Below are 22,761 nucleotides of genomic sequence, written 5' to 3'. Positions count from 1 at the left end.
TGAATAAGACCCAATCCCACTTAATTAATAAATATAAAAAGTTTGATTTTAATAGCAATATTATCTTACGCAAGTTTTATAGTTATATATATATATATATATATAAACATCATGGCATTAACTATAATAATATTTCATTTCTAATGGTAAAAATGTCATCAAACCACCTCCAGTTTTGTAGATTTTAATATCCAATACACAGCTGTACTCAGAAAATTACACACCGCAGAATCAGACCTGTAAATTACATTTAGTAAGTCTTGAAGTTTTTAATAACCAATTGAATATGGACTCCAAATATGTCAGTAATCCTGCAGGTCAGACCTGTAAATTACATTTAGTAAGTCTTGAAGTTTTTAATAACCAATCGAATATGGACTCCAAATATGTCAGTAATCCTGCAGGTCAAGGCCTATTGTTTTTGTAGTGTATTTGTGTTTTGTTTTATTCTGAAAAAACATTATTCCTCAAAACTGACGACAGCTGGATTTTGGAAAATAGAAAAATGATGTAGGAAAATGGACATTTCACTGAAAAGTACTATTTTTCTGAAAAACTTTGGGTTCCAAGCTTCAAAATGAGGGGTCATTTATTAAAACCCGTTCAGTCGTTTTCCCGTAATTTCCATTACCAGTTCAAATTATATATACAAGTAATGTCAAGGACTTATTATTTTTTTATATTTCAACCAAAAAAGTTCAATGCGTTATGATAGATGATTGAAAGAGTTTTCGTATTGTTGTTTAAATGTGCAGACATTATATCCGAACAAATGTAACATTGTAAAATTCCTTCGCAGGTCGAGAAGTTACAGAACGATATGTAACACTCTTGGAAGAACAGCGTGTTTTGCATCGTGGCCAAGAGTGACTGTGACTGAACTCGTTTGAGCATATTCATTTTCAAGAAGCAGGTTTTACATTGCACTTCTATTGAACAGCGAAAAAAAAAAAGAGCAATGTGATATCATGTCAGATACTCTGCAAGTGTATCAGAACACATTCACACATAGCGTTACTAAATAAAAACGTATTCGCTAAAGTAGGCAGCGAAGAGTGATTAAGAAAGACAGTCACCTCTACTTATTGTCTCTGAGAAATGAAAACGTAACTGGTAGAACTTCCCCATACCATGGCATTACGAAAGGAACAAATGTGGAGGCTGCGAACAAAACCGGTTATTTCCAAAATAGTATATTTCTCAGGAAGTAGAAAAAATATATCGGGCCTTCACTTTACCTCAAAGTGAACGATAATTTTGTGTGTCGATCATGTTACGTCCGTTGTTCTAATCGTGTCAATAATCATGATTTTAGTTATTTTCTGTGGATTATTTTGAAAGACATTCATGAACGTAAAACATACAGTATACGTCACTTGCACCAACTGTATCATGGGGTAACGAATACAATATTATATGGTAATTATTAGGGACCGGATTTTTAGGTTTTTGAAATAGATGAAACAGGTTTTTTTTTAGGTTTTATGTCCAAACTGTGAAAGGAGTCGCAAAAACTGCCAGATCATTAAAAATGTATCCTTACAGTTAATCTTAAAAATAAAATATATATTTATTACGGCAACATGGACCACGAGACTGACCTTTTCAAGAACCAAACTATTTATCAAAATTTATAAAATTCCAAATTTTTGCTCCTTCCCCTTTAACACTATTTGTAGTATCAATATAACTTGCCTTGATATAACTACATAAATTTCAATTTTCAATAGATAATAGGTACAGTACACATGCAACTTTTGAATTAAATTTGTTCAAAATTGATCAACATTATTTTATAAAGTAACAAACAAACAAACAAACAAACAAAAAGACATTATTTACTGGTACTGTTCCTGGTTGCAATATATCGTCGCCTGAATGCAAGAACTAGGTAACTCGAAATTTGAGTTTTTTAGTTACCGCTTTTATAGCATAGCAAAAATCGCACAAAATGTAATCCAGGATCTAGGTAACTGATCGAACAATACCAGCGACATCTATTTTCCAATATAACAAATAGGTAAAAAAAACGAGACATTTTCCTTAGTGCAATAAATAAGTAAATAGGCGATGTCACAAAATATGAAAAATCAAGTTACCTAGTTCTTGCATTCAGGCGACGATATGACCAAATACTATTCAAGATTCTCGACTGAGAACATTTTTCTATTGTCGTTCAAAATACATTTGAAGAACGAAAAGGTTGTTTTAACAGCACATGACGTCATAGGTTCAAATTTCATCGCTGCCACTGCAGCAGGTACCCACGGCAACTGACAGTGAAGCTTTCTCCCTGGAGAATGGAGCACACATTTTTCATTTTTTCAAACCCTGGGTTTAATGTATACTTTTCTTAAAAGATGCAAACTTTTTTTTTATAATACCATAACGCAAAGTGGACTTTCTTCAAACAGATGAGAATGCGTAAAAGAGGTCTTTCCTGAAGCCTGTTTTTCTTTAATTGGCTTATTTTACGACGTTTTATCAACTCCTATAGTTGTATAGCATCTGAGTAAAATGAAGGTGATAATGCCAGCGAAATGAGTCCAGGGTCCAGCGCCGAAATTTGCCCAGCATTTGATCTTAGTGGGTTGAGAAAAAACCCCGGAAAAAAACCTCAATTATCCCGACCAGGATTTCAATTCGGACCCGCTCGTTTCATGGTTAGACGTGCTAGCCGTTACTTCACAGTGAAGCACACCTGAACCCAGTCATATGAATATAAAAACATATGTAAATCCCGTGCAGTAAAGTGAATGAAATTCATGTTTATATCACTTTAGAACTGCTGTAAAATTTTTATTGAAGAACAAAAATGTACACAATTCATTTATTGCCGGTGTTTACACTAAATTATAATATTTATGGTATTATGAGAGACATTAATAATACTTATACCCACAATAAATTGAAGGTAACAAATCAGGATGTGATATATTTGATACATATAGTCTGGACATTCATTTTTCTTTCCTACCATAATTTGATTAGCATTATCAATTTTTTCTTCTACGTAACCTCCGGACACGCATGACGACTTCTAGCCTCTGAGCCGTTTCAGTCTTATTAGACTATTATCTGTCTCGGAACCAACCAACACAGTAGCTGAAGCCTCCTCGAGATACGAGTCTTGTAACTTTCTAGACGAGGTATTTCCAAATATTCAGCTATTAAACTTGGAATTTAGTAAACTAGTTAATTCTAATTAACAATGCATATTTCATTTCTACATTGAATGAAGAATCGTCTATGTTCTAAACTTATAGGTACAAGTGATATTCAGAGATGCCTTATTGGTGTCACATATGAGTTTCAAACTATCTTCAGACAGTTGGCTTCTTTTTCGATAATAATCTAAATTGGAATTTTCAAGTTAAAGAAACGATAAAAAAAATCTGTTCCTCCATTCACTGTTTGAGTCGCTTAAGAAACTTCTTGCCCCAACAACTAAAACTTACCCTAGTACAAACCCTAGTAATGCCGCACTTCGATTATTGTGACGTTTTTTAAGTGACTTAAGTTCTGAACTGTCAGTCAAGTTACAGCAAGTTCAGAATATGTGCGTCAGATACGTGTGCAACATCCGACGATATGATCACATATCACCGTCCTTCGCAAGTCTTTCATGGCTCCGACTTAAAGAACGCAGAACTTTACATTCTTTGTATTTACTCTTTCGAATTCTGCACACTTCAACACCAAATTACCTTTCGTCTCGTTTCTCTTATCTATACTCTAACCACTACTTAAATACCAGATCACTTATCTGTGGCGCGTTAAGTATACCTCTTCATATAACATCTCGTTATTCATTATCTTTTACAGTATCCACACGCGACAATGGAATTCCCTGTCACAATGTATTAGGGGCTGCAAGACAATAAATACTTTTAAAAACAGCTTAAAAGCTAACCTTTTTAGCATTTCACTCCAATCATACCGACTTAAACTATCACTGTCTACATTGTTACTCCTTCCTTTAGACATGCATCCTGATAGTGCTGTATTTTCAAAATTGTCTCATAATAATATCTTCCTATTATCTAACATTATTTGAAATATATTAACATTCTATGTATTTTAGCTTAATTCTGCTACACAGTTTGTATTTCAGTGTTTAATTAATAGTTCATAGTATTTTGTTATTTAATTCGTAAAACTCTTGTATACATGTAAGTCTTATCTAAATCAAATTGTTGAATTCTTTGTAAGTTCATACATATGTATGTATACTTTTCTGCTGATTGAGTGGAAGAGAAGGCCTTACGGCCTTAACTCTGCCAGCTAAAATAAATTATTATTATTCTTCTTCTTATTATTATTATTATTATTATTATTATTATTATTATTATTATTATTATATAAACAAGAAACAAGTGATGTGCACTTTCTGCAAATTTCTGCGTGTTTTTGAGTCTGATACTTTCATTATCAAGTAAGATTCTTTATATTTTATATCATATCATCAGTTCTCACGTCCATCAGTTCATCTCGGCAAGCTTCTGTTAAAACTATTATCGAAACAACTGTCATCATTATAAATGTGCTGTCAGGCGCTAGTAAAAATTTGCTTACCTCTTGTCTCATAAAAGTCTTTCTCTTTTTAAATCTACACCAGTCCGACTTTCTTTTCAGAAAAGTTTTTAGTTTAGCAAACTCCTTTAAAACCACATTTTGTTTAATAACTAACATTGATTTTAACACAGAATGTCCTCTATTATTTCTTTACCTACTCTTTCTAGCACAGCTTCAATTCTTATTCTGTCCGTCCATTTCACACGCTCCATCCTTCTCCATATCCACATTTCAAATGCTTCTAGTCTCTTGTCTTCACTTCGTCGTAATGTCCACGCTTCTGGCCCATACAATGCTACACTCGACACAAAGCACTTCACCAGTCTCTTCCTCAGCCACTGCTATCCTTCTCCTGACTTCATGTTACCACTTATAGCAGACTTACACCCTAAGTTAACGAGTATTAACATATATTTGACATAGTGAATGATTTAAGCCTAACTCTTACACAAACCGTGGCGAAAATTAATCAACCTCATTCAGAGGTGGGTGACGTCAAATTATTGAGGCAGTAGGGAGAGAAGTCATGCGACTGAATATTCTGTACAGCTGCTAGTATTTATGTCACACATCTACTTATGCAGTTCCACGCAATCAGACCAAATGGCAATCCAAAGGTTCAGAAGGAGTCATTTCGGTAGCGACCCCTTTAGAGTTTTCAGCTACTTTCGGAGTTGCTTCAAATATTTAACACCACTCATTAATATGTGATTATATAAGCATTATTAATTAAAATCTATGTGTTCGAAAGTGAAAGAATGGATAAATCTAATTAGAATACAAATGTTTCAAGTGCAATAAATGACTCAACATAATACGCGTAAGTATCATGTACTTACTCTACTCGTTGATAAAGTTGATCTATAATAGAAATTTCACAGCAAACTTGTCGTCGCCGTGGTCGTCATCGTCATCGTCATCGTCATCGTCATCGTCATCGTCATCGTCATCGTCATCATCATCATCATCATCATCATCATCATCATCAAAGTTTTGTTTTATTAGTCTTTCATCGGACATCCTTGATATATGGTCTACCAAATTCTGTTGTATTTTATTGTTTAAATCAAGAATATTGAGTTTTTCTCTCATAGTCTCTCTTCTAAATGAAATGGAAATACAAAAATTGGAAATTTATCATTTGAAGAGGTGGAAAAATTCAAATATCTTGGAGCAACAGTAACAAATATAAATGATACTCGGGAGGAAATTAAACACAGAATAAATATGGGAAATGCCTGTTATTATTCGGTTGAGAAGCTTTTATCATCCAGTCTGCTGTCAAAAAATCTGAAAGTTAGAATTTATAAAACAATTATATTACCGGTTGTTCTTTATGGTTGTGAAACTTGGACTCTCACTTTGAGAGAGGAACATACATTAAGGGTGTTTGAGAATAAGGTGCTTAGGAAAATATTTGGGACTAAGAGGGATAAAGTTACATTAGAATGGAGAAAGTTACACAACACAGAACTGCACGCATTGTATTATTCACCTGACATAATTAGGAGCATTAAATCCAGACGTTTGAGATGGGCAGGGCATATAGCACGTATGAGCGAATCCAGAATATAGTGTGTTAGTTGGGAGGCCGGAGGGAAAAAGACCTTTAGGGAGGCCGAGACTTAGATGGGAAGATAATATTAAAATGGATTTGAGGGAGGTGGGATATGATAATAGAGACTGGATTAATCTTGCTCAGGATAGGGATCAATGGCGGGCTTATGTGAGGGCGGTAATGAACCTTCGGGTTCCTTAAAAGCCATTTGTAAGTAAGTATGATTATACAGTATGCGATATATTTGCAATACTTCTGTGAAGTATACGTATTCTCAACCGTTGTTCTAGTTTTCTCTATAGGTAGCAATACAAAACATTGTCTTCATTCAGAGCACGTTCTCAAATTCCTCCAATATGAAAGCACTTCATGAAGATTACATTCATTGGTGTCTTATGTTATGTTTTATTTAACGACGCTCGCAACTGCAGAGGTTATATCAGCGTCGCCGGATGTGCCGGAATTTTGTCCCGCAGGAGTTCTTTTACATGCCAGTAAATCTACTGACATGAGCCTGTCACATTTAAGCACACTTAAATGCCATCGACCTGGCCCGGGATCGAACCCGCAACCTTGGGCATAGAAGGCCAGCGCTATACCAACTTGCCAACCAGGTCGACGTTCATTGGTGTCTGTTTCAGATATATATTTCCGTAATTGTTTCCTTATCCCGTTTTCGCATGATTTGTACTTACCATCTTAACTCATGTAGTTATACAAAGTGATTCACGAGGATTTACCGTCCCTCACGGAGCTTATTTCCGAAGAAATTTTGAGCAAAATAGTCATATAAACATTTATCCTAATCTCAATGTTTTTAGAATTACACTAATTTGAAGTTGTTTGCAAAATCTTCTTGAGCTTTAAGAGTAAAAGAACTATTCAGGATTATCATTTCTTTAATTAGCTAGTATTCTGAAGCTAAAAATGTGTTGTGCATTCCGTAGTTGTTTCGTATAAATTTTTCTTTTCAATTTTTAACTACAAAATTACATTTTCTTACACATTTATCACAACAATTGTTACAAATGACGCCACTCTTTTAAATTATTTAAGACTGTACATTAGAATGCATAATTAAAGTGTAAACAATCAAGTTCCTAAAGTCCTATGATTTGTAACAATTTTTTATGATTAAGTTCGTAAGAATGATGTCATTTTTAGTTGAAAATTGAAAAATAAATCTATAAAAAGCAACTAATAACACATTTTTAGGTTCAGAACACTAGCCAATTAAAGAAACTTCACTAATGAATAGTTCACTCTTTATTTGTAATATTTTTCACCCTAAAACTAAAGAAAAAAGTTTTTTACTAACAACTTCAAATTAATGTAACTTTGAAAATATTGAGATCAGGACAAATGTTTATATGTCTTCGGAAATAAGCTCCGTACGTGACGGCAAATAATCGTGGATCACCCTGTATTTCTTGGATGATGATTTTCTTCATTTATATTTGTTTCTTACTGGTATTGCTTCTGACTTTGGTAAATTTGAAAATTTTATGAATACTACGTTGTATTTTAATTAACAATGAAAATGTGACGATTTTCAAAATGTCTGACACACAGTGACAGCGACAATGTCGGGGTCGTGCTGCAACTGCACATTCCAAGACACGGAGTTCCTGTCGGGGACATGTGGCGCAACATTTACTGTCTTCATGGGGCTGGTGGAATTCCTGCTCAGGTCGCAAACCAGCATCGCAGACCCCTGTAACCGTGCGGGCCAAGAATTCATTGACGTAAGTGTTACTTCGTTATAACTTACAACGCATAGCTTTAACTTCTGAAAAAATACATAGGTTGGATAAAAAGTAATGGTAACAGTGCTGTCACGTGACGATGGTGCGTTTGAGAGTTGCCAGCTGTATGGACATGAACAAGGACTGTTAGATGAGTTAGTGTAGCCGGCAGCGACAGTACTCTGTCAATCTACTGCAGTGTGTAGAACGTTGACTTTCATAGGGATAGTGCGAGCGCCCTAAGATCATGTTTACAGAACTAGAGCAACGTTCCTGGATCAGAATTGAAGTGGCACGAGGTCGTAGTGCACAAGAATGTTTTCAGGGACTGCGTGAAGCATGTGGCGATGCAGCGTTGCCATATCGCACAGTTGCACGATGGGTTAAAGCGTTTCGGGAAGGCCTTGTTGGAAGTGCTGTGAAGGTGATGTTCATTGTGGCGTGTGCCATTGATGGGGTAATACTGCACCACGCTGTACCTCCAAGGCAGACGGCAAACGCGGACTACTACTGCAGGTTCCTGCAGCACCACCTTCGTCCAGCCCTCAGGAGAAAACGACGACACTTGGTGGTACAGAACCCCATCATTCTTCATGATAATGCAAGGAGTCACACCGCTGCTGCTGTCAAGGACCTCTTGCGTCGCTGGCAATGGGAGATTCTGGAACATCCTCCGTACTCACCCGATATGATTCATGCGATTACGACCTTTTCACCAAAGTGAAAGAACCACTGCGAGGGACCCGGTACAATACCAGAGATGAACTTATCCGAGTTTTAGGGCGGTCAATACGGAACATCAACAAAGATGGACGCGCTGATGGTGTACGATGCCTTCCAAACATTTGTCAAAAGGTAATAAATAAGGGGGGCGACTATATAGAAGGTACGTAAATGTTGTACTCCTGTGAATAAAGCAATGTCAGAAATATCGAACTGTTTCCTTTACTTTTTATCCAACCCAAGTATATGAATTCACGGCTAAGTGTTCAGATTAAAGATATAATGCATTATACAGGGTGATTCAAGAGGATTTACCGTCCCTTACGGAGCTTATTTCCGAAGACATTCTGAGCAAAAAATTTCATATAAACATTTGACCTAACCTCAATATTTTCAGGGTTACACTAATTTGAAGTTGTTATTAAAATACCTTACTTCTTTAGTTTTAAGGGTAAAAGAATATTACAAATAGAGAATGAACTATTCAGAAGTATCATATCTTTAATTGGCTAGTGTTCTGAAGCTAAAAATGTGATGTCAGTTGCTTTGTACAGATTTTGTTTTTCAATTTTTAACTAAAAATTACATCATTCTTACGCACTTATCACAAAAATTGTTACAAATCATACGACTTTAGTAACTTGATTAATTATACATCTTAATGTACAGTCTCGAAGAATTGACAAGAATGGTGTGATTGGTAACAATTTTTGTGATAAATCGTAAGAAAAATGTAATTTTGTAGTTAAAAATAAAATAAAAAAATTCTGTAGGAAGCAACTATGGAAATCACAACATATTTTTAGCTTCAAAATACTAAATAATTAAAGAAATGATACTCCTGAATAGTTCTCTCTTTATCTGTAATATTTTTTTGCCCTTAAAATTAAAGAAAAAACTTATTTTACAAACAAATTCAAATTAGTCTAACATATTGAGATTAGGAAACATGTTTATATGACATTTTTTGCTCAGAATGTGTTCGGAAATAAGCTCCGTAAGTGACGGTAAATCCTCGTGAATCACCCTGTATAATAGGAACTTGTTTAATTTCTTTTTAAAATTCCCTGCATATAAATTGTATTAATATGTTCAATACTGAATACTTAGTGCAATGTTGTTAACGAAATTCAGAAGGAAACACTATAATCTGTTAAATTTATGAAAATGATACGACATATTTAATTTCTCACGAATGAATACAAGAATGCAAGAATGTTTAAGCTGGGCGTATGTAGAATTTCGAAGTCAAACGTTGTATTGCTATTGTGTATTTAAATATGAACAAATGAAAGTAGGTCTACATTTCTACATCATCTATATATTTAATTTGAATTTCGCATGAAAATTTTGAGAAATTTATAAAACCTATGAGATTGTGTGATGTCACAATGGAAAGCTATCAACGTCGTGATGGTTAAAATTTGGATGTTAAGTTATAGGCATATATATATATATTTTTTTTTCTTTTTGGGTTTTTTTCTTCTTTCGTTTGTTTCACGGGATATACGTTTGAGATTGTTGCCTTCGTTTGACAGAAAACTTTAAATGAAATGAGTCGTGTAAGAATGTTATTGGTGAAGATAAGGCTTTTGTGATTCTTATTACGTTGAAAAGTGGCTTCTTTCATAATGAGTGCCCGTAGCCGACCAAGAAAACGTGGCCTTATAAAAAAAATTTAATCAATTGCAATTAATTAAATAAGTCCTCCCATTATCCTTGAAAATACTTGAAAACCATTAATTTCATAATCAGTTCATTAAGTCTGCAAACAGCACTTCAAACATTCTGCAATTCTGCCATGCCAAGAAGAACTAATACGAACAGTTATTTAAGGGGTTAGGTACAGTTTACAGCAGTGAAATTTTTGCAAATATTCAACATTTTTTTCCTCCATTACTGTATCTTGTACAATAATGAAAATTAGTATGTGTGAAACACTGTCCTTCATGAAAAAAAATATTTTACGATTTAAAAAAATTATTTATTTATTTATTTTTTTTTTCAAAATTCAAAATGGTGACAGTTTACTGAGCAGTGATGAAGAGTTTCCCTCATAACTCATAAATTTGTTAATTTTTTCATGTTCTCTCTCTTTTATTTCATTACTTAAACTCATGTTTACAATATCATGCTCCTTCAACTGCATTCCTTAATAAATAATATACTTTTTTTGTTTTGTACTGATATTTGACCACTTTTTAAATGAATTTATTTTTTATCAGACAATCTATCAAAGGTAGAGAAGTGATCTTGCATCGTATTTTAGATATGACATGCATAAAGACACACAAAAAATTTCATCACAGAATGTTGGATGGTTTTTTAGTTATTTGGGAAACGCTTCATCACTCCACAGTGAACTCAATTTTAAAATAAAAATTCGATACTACATATTTTTACATATTTACCCCCCCCCCTTGAAGCACTTTATGAGTTTTAAAAAATCGGTTTTGGCACTTAGCACATGTAGAATGTTAGGTACACCGGGGACAGAACAACTAGAGACTTCAGTGACGTCACTACAGAAGAACCCACACACAGCAGAATTGTTCGTTGCACTACAAACTGAAAACGTTGACCATCTAATTTCACTGATCCAGCCGCGCTCTCACAATACAATAACGTCTGTTCAGAAAATGTTTTGCAGCTGAATGGTACCGTACCTGCTAGTGCGGGAGGAGGGGGTGGTCGGACAGTAAAAGTAACCGTCTCCAAGCTTCTAGATGTTCTGTCCCCAGTATACTCAATTGTACTTCAAAATACTGCATCTCTAGAACATTGCCGTATTATAAAAAAAAAACTTGTTATTTATATACGGTTAGGTTGAAAGGAATATACTATGTAATTACATAAAAATCCGGTCCCTATTTATAAGTACCTTCAGCCCGGACACGGTTTATAGGGCACATGGCCCTCGAAGCCCTGCCAGCACATCTGAGTGGAATAAATTGCCCGTAAAAATAGACAACGCTTGTTTGAATGCAGGGAATAGACAACGCTGAGTACGACTTTCTGGTGGTTGGTGCCGGAGTGGCAGGGCCAGTGGTGGCAACGAGACTGAGCGAGAACCCGGACTGGAAGGTGCTGCTGCTGGAGGCCGGCCCGGAGGAGCCCACCGGCACGCTACCTCCTGCCTTCGCCGTGGCTGCCGTGGGGACACAGCTCGACTGGAAGTACAAGACAGAGCCGGAGAACTTCGCCTGCCTTGCCAAAGGAGGAATCTGCAACTGGCCCAGAGGTGAGACGCGCACGATGTCTTCACACCACACGAGTGTTCGTCCTATGTCACTAGTAATTTCTAAAGGCTGATTCACAATAAACCGGAAAAGGAAACGATAACGAGATCGAGAACGGAAATATTGTTAACATAAATGTCTTTAAATGTGAGCATTCACAATACTGGGTGTTCAGTTCAAAATGTGTCATGGCTCGCTGTATGCCGTCATGTGGCTAGCCGATGAGCTTAGAGAATTCAATCTTCCTACACTTCCGCAGAGGTGTATAACCTAAGAGGCAGAGAAGTTGCCTAGCAAGGACGGCGTTCATTCTGAAGAGTACGTGCCGATACGTACGGTAACGCCGGTAGTGGCAGGAATGTGAACTGTTTGGAAATACGTACTGTCGGGATATGGGGAGAGGGTTAAGACGATCACTTACGTTTTGTTGACATTAACTTGGACGGTCAACATGGACACGGAGCATTTGCTTTGTGTTGTGGAATGTTACCGTACGCAACCGATGATAACAAATACCCTGCGTACGACTTGCCGGCGCAAAACACAGTTCGAAAGAGGTTATGGTAGCACACAGACCGTACAGACCGCCATCTGTTGCTACGACGTTCAAGTTATACCGTACACGTTCTCAAGTTCAGATTGAAGAACGCCTTAAATAATAGGAAACTTCTCTAACATAGAAGCTGAAACTCGCTTCATATCGGTGACCCAACAACAGTGACGTCATGACACACTTTGAAATGAACACCCAGTAGTTAATTGTGAATGCTCGCACTTGAATACATTTATTTTAACATTATTTCCGTTCTCGTTTCCGTTGTCGTTTCCTTTCCCGGTTTATTGTGAACCAGCCTTTAGGCTGTTTACTTCCCAACTAAAAACTGATCTATTACGTCATTCGCTATTCATACAGGGTGATCGCGAGGAAAAGTAAATATTTTAGAGAGTGGTAGAGTATTCTGAACAAAAAGTTCCTATAAACATGTGTACAATTTCCAATATGTGTGTGGAGATACAACTGATCCATGTTACGCATAACAAGGCTCACAAGTAACAAGAACGATGACATAATTATTACATTTATTTAGCATTAGTACCAGAGCTAGGAAATTGGTACCAAAACTGTTAAGATGTGTGAGTTTGCACTATATCTCTACCGAATGAAAAGTAGTTATTGTCAATGAACCAGAACGATAAACATGTAGGCCTACTTACTTATGCTTTCTTAAGTTCCGTGAAATCTTTTAGTGTGTGATATGATTAAAACATGTATTCCTTTGCCATTACAATTTCGAATGCTTTAGTTTACCCTGGATGCACTTAACTCATGTTCTTAGAAATGTCACTTGTACCCCTTTGCTTCTGACCCTGTTCATATTTAGATTTATTTAATAATAACATATACATAAAAACGTTACATTAAAGTATCCCGAAAGAGCAAAGCTCGTGTTCGGGGACAGTTCCGTTACATAGATATACATACTTTGTAGACAAAATACTTCAGAAAAAAGTCACATAAAGATGATGATGATGATGATGATGATGATGATAATAATAATAATAATAATAATAATAATGTACGTAATAATAATACTAGTAATAACTGAGTGAAAAAAGGGACGATGTTGAGATTGGTGGATTAATATTAAATTATTATTAGTAGTATAATTAGTACAGGTCATGTTGATATAGTAACCAAGATAAGATAGAGAAAATATACTTAGTATAGAAATGAACTTGTTTTACAATACATGGTACATAATATAATACAGAGAAGTCTGTCATATAATTTTTTTAATTCTAGATCTGAAAATTTCATTGCTTAAAGTAGTCAATTCTGGATGAAATTTTATTATCGAATTATATAGACGTGGACCATAATTTGTACTGTGTAGTAAAGCAGCAGATGTGAAACATTTAGGTTCAACTAAATTAAGAATTTCATTTCGTCTTGTATTATGATCATTTCATTAAAGAGTATTTATAAATTTGGTCAATTCTAAAAACATTCAATTCGGAATGGATCAAATTTGTTGGATAATCCAGTCGCCTTTTCAAACAAATTTTGATTATACGTTTTTGCAACATAATTAGAGGAAGAAGAGTTACTCGAAGGCATTGTTACTTTATAAACTTGATGTATTCTTCCACAGGAAAAATGGTCTCAGGAACGGGAGGGATGCAAGGCATGATGTACACCAGAGGGAACCAGAAAATATACAATGACTGGGCCCAAGCAGGTAATGAGGGGTGGAGCTACGAAGATGTTCTGCCTTACTTCATCAAAGCAGAAAATAATAAGGACTCCGGCGAGCTCGAGGAAGGTTACCACGGGTTTGAAGGCCCTCTTGTAGTCCAGTATTTTCCACATCATCCCCTTCTGGCTGAAGCGATAGCTGAAGCCGGCGTAGAATTAGGCTATAGAACAGGAGATTTGAACGGGTTGAATCAGACGGGGGTGGCTATAGCTCAGATGATGGTCGAAGACGGTTTGAGAGGCAGCACCTCAAGAATGTACCTGCGGAAGGCAAATCAGCGAGAAAATCTGGACGTGGCCATCGACTCTCACGTTACCAAAATCATTATCGATCAGAACACGAAATTAGCCACAGGACTGGAATTCATAGACAAGAATGGGGCTAAGAAGACAGTGTATGCGAAAAAAGAGGTCATTTTATCTGCTGGTGCCATAGGTTCTCCACAGCTCCTCCTCCTTTCCGGCGTAGGCCCGACTGCGGATCTGGAGGCACTTGGCATCGAGGTGATCCAGGATCTTCCCGTAGGGCAGAATCTCCATAACCACGTATCAGCAGGCTTGGGATTCTTAATCAACGACACGAGTTATGAGATGCTTACCTTAGAAACACTGAGCGATTTCTTAGAAACGCACACGGGACCCATGTCTGGGACTGGACTCACGCAGACCACAGGATTTCTTCTGTCCAAATACGCAACAGACGGCGTCCCGGATCTTCAAGTCTTCTTTGATGGGTTTTTGGCAGGATGCAGTAGGACAGGCTTGGACGACGAATGCACGAATGGCCAATTAGGCCCAGATAACTGCGGAAAACGTTACATCAACGCACGACCCACAAACATACTACCGAGAAGTAAAGGATATCTCACCCTTAAGAGCAAAGATCCCCTGGACTATCCACTCATCTACGCCAACTACTTCTCCGATGAGCACGATGTGGACGTATTGGTCGACGGAATTAAACTGATAATAGAATTAACTCAAACACAAGCTCTGCAACGGTGGGGTTTCGAGCTAATCACCACGCCTGCTGAGGGATGCGAAGGGCCACCATTTGGATCTGACGAGTACTGGAAATGCCTCGTGCAGAGACACACCGGACCAGAAAACCATCAGGCTGGAACATGCAAGATGGGACCTGCGGGAGATGCTACTGCCGTCATAGATCCTCAGCTGAGAGTTCACGGAATTCCCAACTTGCGGGTTATAGATGCATCAAGTTTCCCGTACGTTCCGAACAGCAATCCTATATCCTCAATTGTCATGCTAGCAGAAAAAGGGTCCGATTTGATAAAGAACGATTGGCAACCAGGATATAGAGCTAGTACATGTAAGAAGTCCAGCACTTCTCGGGAATGCGAACTGAATTTAAAACAAAAACCTTCCCACTCGGTGGTTCATTAACACGTTCAGACACAATGCGAAACACCACTACATAATCACTTCACATCTCAGAGTTCTTTGAAATCATTTTAAATAGGGTAAACGCGGGTGAATCGGATCATTTTTAAAATAATTATAAATAAAAGTGGTAATACGCTGTTAATTCTTGCGTCTCTTACTGTCCGCTGAAAGATAATTTCATTAACTTTAAGTCTGAAGCAACAGTCTGTCAGAAATAGTTATTATGTTTTATTTTTCTTCAATTTAATTGGTTGTTAAAATTGATCCGAATCATCCTCCAGTGTCGGGTGAATAGGATTGGTATTGCGGGTGAATCGGACTGAAAGAAAAAGCAGTGGAAACTTATTATTCATGCTGTAAGATATAAAATTAGAAGCTCAGTAATAGCAAAATCACATTTCTTAGTTTCTCTGTTTTCAAACACATTTTCCACAGATAAATGTCTTTCTTCCCTTAGCTCCCACACACACCTCGTGGTACCATTCACCCTTACGTTGACACTGGATCCATTCTCCTTTCTTCACAGATTTGAGATCAGAATATTTCAACATACACAATTGGCTAATATCACTCCCTTCATTGTCTATTTCTACAACCACATCCTCATACTCCTCCTCCTCCTCCTCCTCATCATCATCATCATCATCATCATCATCATCACTATCGTTAATCTCAATCATGTCCTCACTTTCTCTTTGCACATTTTTTCTGTTCATTCTGCATCCTTTCTTACTATTTATCTTCTCGTTTTTTAATTCTTGCTTTTTCTTCATTTGTGCTATATTCTCTGCTGAAGTGAGAAGACAAGCAATTTGTCTGGGTCTCCCTCGTGCTGAAGTCTACCCATCCGGAATTAAAAAAAAATACAATATTGCCATTTCTATATAAAATAAGCAATTCAAACTACCCGCCATTCACTGATCCGTTTCGCCCGCACATGCACAGAAATACATATTTGCAAATTGGCAGCACTGGCAGCAAATAAATGAGAACATCAGGTGAGGTTATATAATCAAGACAGACTGTTCTTTCCTACTACATAACTTGTTGCGTAACTTTTAATAATGTGTGTTCAAAAAATTGTTTAATCCAGAGCTAAAAAATAACAAAATGGCAAATTCAGAGCATCTCGTACCTCAAACTTATAAAAAGTAGTCTATTTATCACCAGCAGGTCATACACACGCCAACTTCTTATGGTCATCGAACTCAAATACTAGCATTCTTTGACTTCAGAGGATGGTATCAGCAAGAACTCACTAGCGCACTCTAGGACCAGCAATTTATATTAACTGATCCGATTCATCCTCCAATCCGATTCGCCCGCGTTTACCCTATTTCTTTAATACATTGATTGAAAATTAAGATTAGTCAGAGATAAAAGAACTTAATTATAGTTATGGACACCATAGAATATTCCATACCTTTTAATAATGAGGTATACGGGGGAGGGAAACAAGTCACTCACGGATATGGAATATGATAAAGCAATGGAATTTAATGAAATCCGATTTTATTGTCATTAACAGCTTTACGTTATCGTAAAGGTACAATCAATATGTGCCAATAAAATTTAATTAAGGAGTTACGTCTGATTTACAATACTAATCGATAACTCTGAAGTACAAGTAAGCTTATTCATTTTTCATAACAAAGAATATTGATTAAACTATTTCAATAAATAATATGACAATCATATAGTCTACATACACATATGTTTAAAAAATCCCAGAACGGGTAGCAATATAGGTTATGGACGACATTTCAGAACTGTATCCACTTACTTATTAATAGGGGTGGTGATTTTTAGCTGTCTGAAATTATAAATATACCAATTTGATATTAAGATTTACCATTTTATAGAATTTATACATTCATCATTCAGCGGTTTAAAGGAAAACGTGAACTCTAGGTTAATACAGGGTGATTCATTATTACGTGTAAATACTTTGTGTGCGTAATGTTGAGGTGAAACTAAGACCAAAACGTTCTATACAACTTTTTCTCAAAACCTTTAATTCCAGAGTTAACGCCATTTTGCGTGGAACTTGCGGTCCCAAACAAAGAAAGGGTAACACGCCAAATTTAACCTAATTATCACTTTCGTACAGTGCATTTGGACTTCAATACAAAAACAACCGAAGTCACTAAGCCCATATCCTCGGCAGTCCACTTATGCACGTTTTGTGAACTAAAACCAAACACAGTAAAGAATGTAAAGCAATTTCTTCTAGACTTTACACATTTGCACATTTCTTATTGTAATGCATGTTCAAAGTGCTGTCCCTCAACTTGAAGTCCAGAGGGTTCATGTCCGGTGATCTGGCTGGCCAAGGAGCTGGCCCTGCACGGTCTATCCATTGACCTGGATAAGCAGCATCGAGATACGCCCTTACGTTGCGGCAGAAATGCGCAGGAGCACCATTGTGCATAAACCATAAGTTCACTCGCGTTGGAAAAGGGATATCATGTAGCAGACCATGCAATTCGCATTCCAAGAATGCGCGGTAGACTTCCCCAGTCAACCGCAGAGGTGAACTCGAGGTCCGAGTAACTGATTCCCCACAATACCGCTCCAAATGTGTGGGAGAACAGTAATGCCCATGCAGTTACTATGACGTAGGTGCCATCTACTGGAACTCTGGAATTAAAGGTTTTGAGAAAAAGTTGTATAGAACGTTTTAGGGTCGTATTCATAGACGATACTTTGGACCTAAGTTGACTTTGGAAAGTATAAAGTTCCCATCTTCCTATTCACAGTCGACACTTTGACGAAAGTAAACTTCGATCGTGACTTTACTTCGAAGTCGCCAAAAATCTAGACTTTGACTTTGACTTTCATTCCTGGATATAAGAAAAATGGCTGATATTTGGGGAATTGTTATATTTGCCGAGAAGATTGATAACATCCAGGAAATTATTGAAGCTGCTCATGTTTCTCGGCGTATTATTAGACATGTGCAAAACTCTGTTGAATTTTATAGAGATAATGAATTCAAATCAAGATACAGATTTGAAAAATAGACCGTATTAAATAACATCCGCTTCAACATGCACTGATGAATAATAGAATAATAAAAAAGGATTACCTGTTCCATTAATAATACTCTTATTTCACTTCGATATTGCTCTATGGGTATAAGGATTAATGGTTTACTATTGATTTTGTATATTTAATTGTATTCTTCATACGTCTTCACCAGTTCTAGTAGCATGTCTCTTTCATAATCTGTCATTGGTGGCATCTTATCTTTCACGTATTCACAATGATTTTACATTGAAATAATATTATATACTCCTGCAACAATCGCTTAACGTCTGCCGATGTTCAATTGTTTCACTGATTTGAGACTCAAAAGATGTCTTTTATTGTGGCAATGCCTACTCTACTTCAGCTATTCATTAATTTAATTCGTTTAGAAGGCTATGATTGTGATTGCCAACATTAGAACAAGATCGTCAAATCTCGACTTACCAAAGTGAAAGTCAAATTCTCAGAAGTATTGTCTATGAACAGGACTTTTAACAAAGTTAAACTTTACTATGAAAGTCGACTTTGGGAAGCCTTCAGCCAAAATCTCGTTTATGAATACAACCCTTAGTCTTAGTTTCACCTCTACAATACACACACAAAGTATTTACACGTAATAATGAATCGTCCTGTATAATATTTTAGTTCACATTTCGCATTTTGAGTAAATTTCGCATTTTACAGCATATTCAAAGTTCATTAAGGTCCAGTTGTACGAACACGGAATAAAGTCCTGTTAAAATTAATTCCACGGTTATACGAGAAATGTGTTGTACGAACTTGGAATAATGCATTATTTGGAGGATAACTTCCGAATAAGCTATTCCATGCTTTCGGTAGTTGTTAAATTTATATCTAGAGAATAAAATACAAAATGGCAGCAGTATTAGACATGAATCTCTGACAGTGATGATGAATTACATTTTGAGAGTGCGAAAACAAATAAAATAAGGCACAGACTTTATCTATTAAACGAGTGTAACAATGAAGAATTTCTGGCCAGATTCCGTCTAAAACTGGACGCTGCTTAAAGCGTGCTGGGATTGATTGATGATTATTGGAACATATAACACACAGGTAAAAATAGTTCACAATTTCATCATTATAAAGAAATTGTAATTTTTTAAATAATTAAAATTAAATTTAAGCAAATTCATAGCACAATATTATATCAGTATTACGTTTTGAATTATTATAACCTAGCTATAGACTCCCATGCTCTTGTCTTTTATTTAAAAGTTATGGCGTCAGTTTTCGCTTTCTAGCACGTTCTTATAGTCATTCACTATCACAACTAGCTTAAGTGTAATCTTCTATCTACTAATTTTGTCTTCTAAATTATTTTGATTTACTCATTTCTTTATAACAAAATTTGCACACAAAATAATTATATGTTCAGAAAATAAATTTCAACAATTACTGGTATTCTGAATGTACTTTATAAACAAAACACCATCTAAAATATTGCCAATCTCTGTTCCAATTCGGCTAACTATGGAATAGATAACCTTGGAATAAACTAACGTCATACAACACGATACTCCATTTATTCTATAGTTAGGCTATTCCATGAATAGCTATTCCAAGATTTATTCTGTGATCATACAACTGGGCCTAAAAGAGATACACAATCGTAAAAAATGAAAATACAAAAGCACAGCCCTTTAGAGTCATTTCATATTTTATCACTCGTACGAAAAATCACCACTCCTATTAATCTGCATGGAAAGAGAAGGGGAGGAAAGTAATTCTTGGTTGTCAAGAAACAAAATGGAGATAAATACAAGGTTGGCGAACTACCAAACCGAGTTAGGACACAAAGACACAAGCGCGTGAACCGAGTGAAGACTGAAATTTTCAGGCACACTGTAAACTTCTTCAACGGAACATGGTAAGTATATGTGCTTACCAAACGTGGTAAGCATATGGCTTACCATGTAAAGCTGTTGAAGAAGTTAACAGTGTGCATGAAGATATCAGTTTTCTCTCCTTCCCGAGCTTGTGTCTCTGGGCTCTTACTCCGGTTAAGTGGTTTGCACCTCCCAATTCGAAGTGATTTTGACCCTGGGTACATTCTTGTCTTCGTCTACAACCTTAGGCTATGTTGCCATTCTACGAAGGGACGTGGGTCCAGATATTGAAAACTTTGTAAGACATTAGGAAGTTACAAGAGTAAAAAGGTCTGACTACCCCAAGATTGTTAAACAGTAATTACAGCAACATCATAATTCAATGTGAAGCGAAATGAAGGATGATTCACGAGGTTTTTTTGTGAAATGTGAGGTGGTGAAAGATATGGCCATTTGAAACAGAAAATATACTACACAAGTTTTTTTTTTTTTAATAATACGGCAACGTTCCAGATATGCAGTATTTTGAAGTACAATTGAGTATCTAACATTCTATTGCCCGGTTTCTTCAACCTTTGTTAAAATGCATCTAACATAGCGTTAATTAACTGTAAGTTAAAAGTATGAATTGCTGTTAAAAATATTGCGTTTCTTCAACTTTACATTTCGCATTTTAACATTCTGTTTGTTAACTCTCTGTTAGGACCAGAGATTCTAGAGTTTAACCATAACCTATAACCAAGTATAGACTCACTTCTTTTTTCTGAACTCTGACAATTGCGATTCTCGCTTGTTTCCATTATTTGAGTCAGAGAGGATAGAAGTGTTTCTATTCTCTCAGGTTTGATTTCTGCTTCTTTCCTCGTCTGTATCACAATAGCGTGGAGCGGCGTATTGGTATTGCTGTTATGAAATGGAAAACACTGGAACAAAAAGAAATCGTGGGACTAATTTCTCTTCGTTCGAAAGAAACCTTCTGCTGGAAATTACTTCGCAGTATAAACCAATTAATGAGAATAAACAAACAAACGGATCTAAGTTGAAAGCGAAAAGTGAGGCTTGGCAGAAAATAGCCTATACCTTTGTATGAACTTCTGGTCTGTCAAATCACAGATATCATCCTCTCTGTTTATGTATTCATGGATATCATTTTCTAAATAATCCAGATATATAAGTTCAGCATCTAACACACCAGCCATACTGAATACTTCTATGCTAACAGAGAGTTCAATGATTTAACTGCATGAAATTGGACAGTTAAATTAACATATGTTTTAACAGCCTGTTAGTACTAACAGTAGTTGAAGAAATGCTTCAACTGTTAAGTTTACAGTTAAAATGGAATAACACAGTGTTATAATTTAACAAAGGTTGAAGAAACCGAGCCTAAATGTGCTAAGTGCCAAAAACAATTTTCTAAGACACTGATGAAAAACACACTGCGAAATGCAAGTTGAGATACCTACAACACGAATGAGTCACTTACAATTGAGCTACGACAAAGACAATTTAGTATGATATTCTCATATGGATGTTCCTCCCTTGGACTGAATACAATTAAATTTGAAAATCTGGCACTTAGGACATTTAGAATGTTAGAGCTTCAATTGGAAACATAGTGGTATTAAGATACGATTCCCAATACGTAGGGTTGCAATTAATTTAAGACTTGATAACATCAGAACAATGTTAAAATATCACTAAATACTTTTCTGCACGATCGTGTTTTTTGGTATATTTACAACTACTGTTGATAGGCCTTGTAAGTTATAATTCCCACACAGAAACTTGTTGCTAGGGAAACCATTCTTTATAATATAAAACTATACTGAAATAGACCCATTACAGTGCACTTTTGTTACTTAGTTACCATTACAGTGCAGTTTTGCGAAGGCTTTGGAATAGTACTTCCCTTAATTTTCAATGCAAAATATCAATCGTCCAGTTCAAAAGTGCGACAGCTCAAAAATTGCCATTTTTTAGTTATTTATACTACTGAAATCGGAGATCTTTCCGATTCAGTATTGAGGTAAGTCATATTTACAACCAAAAAGAAAAAAAACTAAATAAACTGCTTTAGAAGTAATTATAACTATGGACTTTACTAATTCATTATTAGTACATTTCGAAACGTATTAATAATGAACTGGAAGATTGTGATAATCTCGTCCTGAATACTGACTCATTTCTAATTGTCGTGGTTATGAACCAGAACTCTGTTCTTTCTAAGTGATTTATTTGAAACTTTCAACTGAAGGTATCTCAAAACTTGTTTTTTTTTTAGTTGTCGCACTTTTGAACCAGACGATCGATATATCGTATTTGCAATTTTAAAAATATGACCGTGCAAAATATTTTGTACAATATACGTTTGTAAAGT

At 36.0% G+C, this 22,761-nt stretch overlaps 1 protein-coding gene across 1 annotated transcript in view; it reads left to right on the top strand.

The window, feature by feature from the left end:
• LOC138711733 (glucose dehydrogenase [FAD, quinone]-like) overlaps positions 1-22,452 on the top strand; it is a 30,489-nt gene extending 8,037 nt beyond the window's left edge. Inside the window, exons 2-4 of the mRNA XM_069842898.1 lie at positions 7,706-7,878; positions 11,590-11,842; positions 13,994-22,452. Coding sequence (XP_069698999.1) covers positions 7,706-7,878; positions 11,590-11,842; positions 13,994-15,501 — 1,934 coding nt within the window. The 3' untranslated portion in view covers positions 15,502-22,452. The remainder of the gene's footprint in view (positions 1-7,705; positions 7,879-11,589; positions 11,843-13,993) is intronic.
• Positions 22,453-22,761: the final 309 nt, after the last annotated feature.

The sequence above is a fragment of the Periplaneta americana genome, chromosome 13, assembly GCF_040183065.1.
Source record: "Periplaneta americana isolate PAMFEO1 chromosome 13, P.americana_PAMFEO1_priV1, whole genome shotgun sequence".
Lineage (NCBI taxonomy): Eukaryota > Metazoa > Arthropoda > Insecta > Blattodea > Blattidae > Periplaneta > Periplaneta americana.
This window is presented reverse-complemented; position numbering and strand designations above follow the sequence as displayed.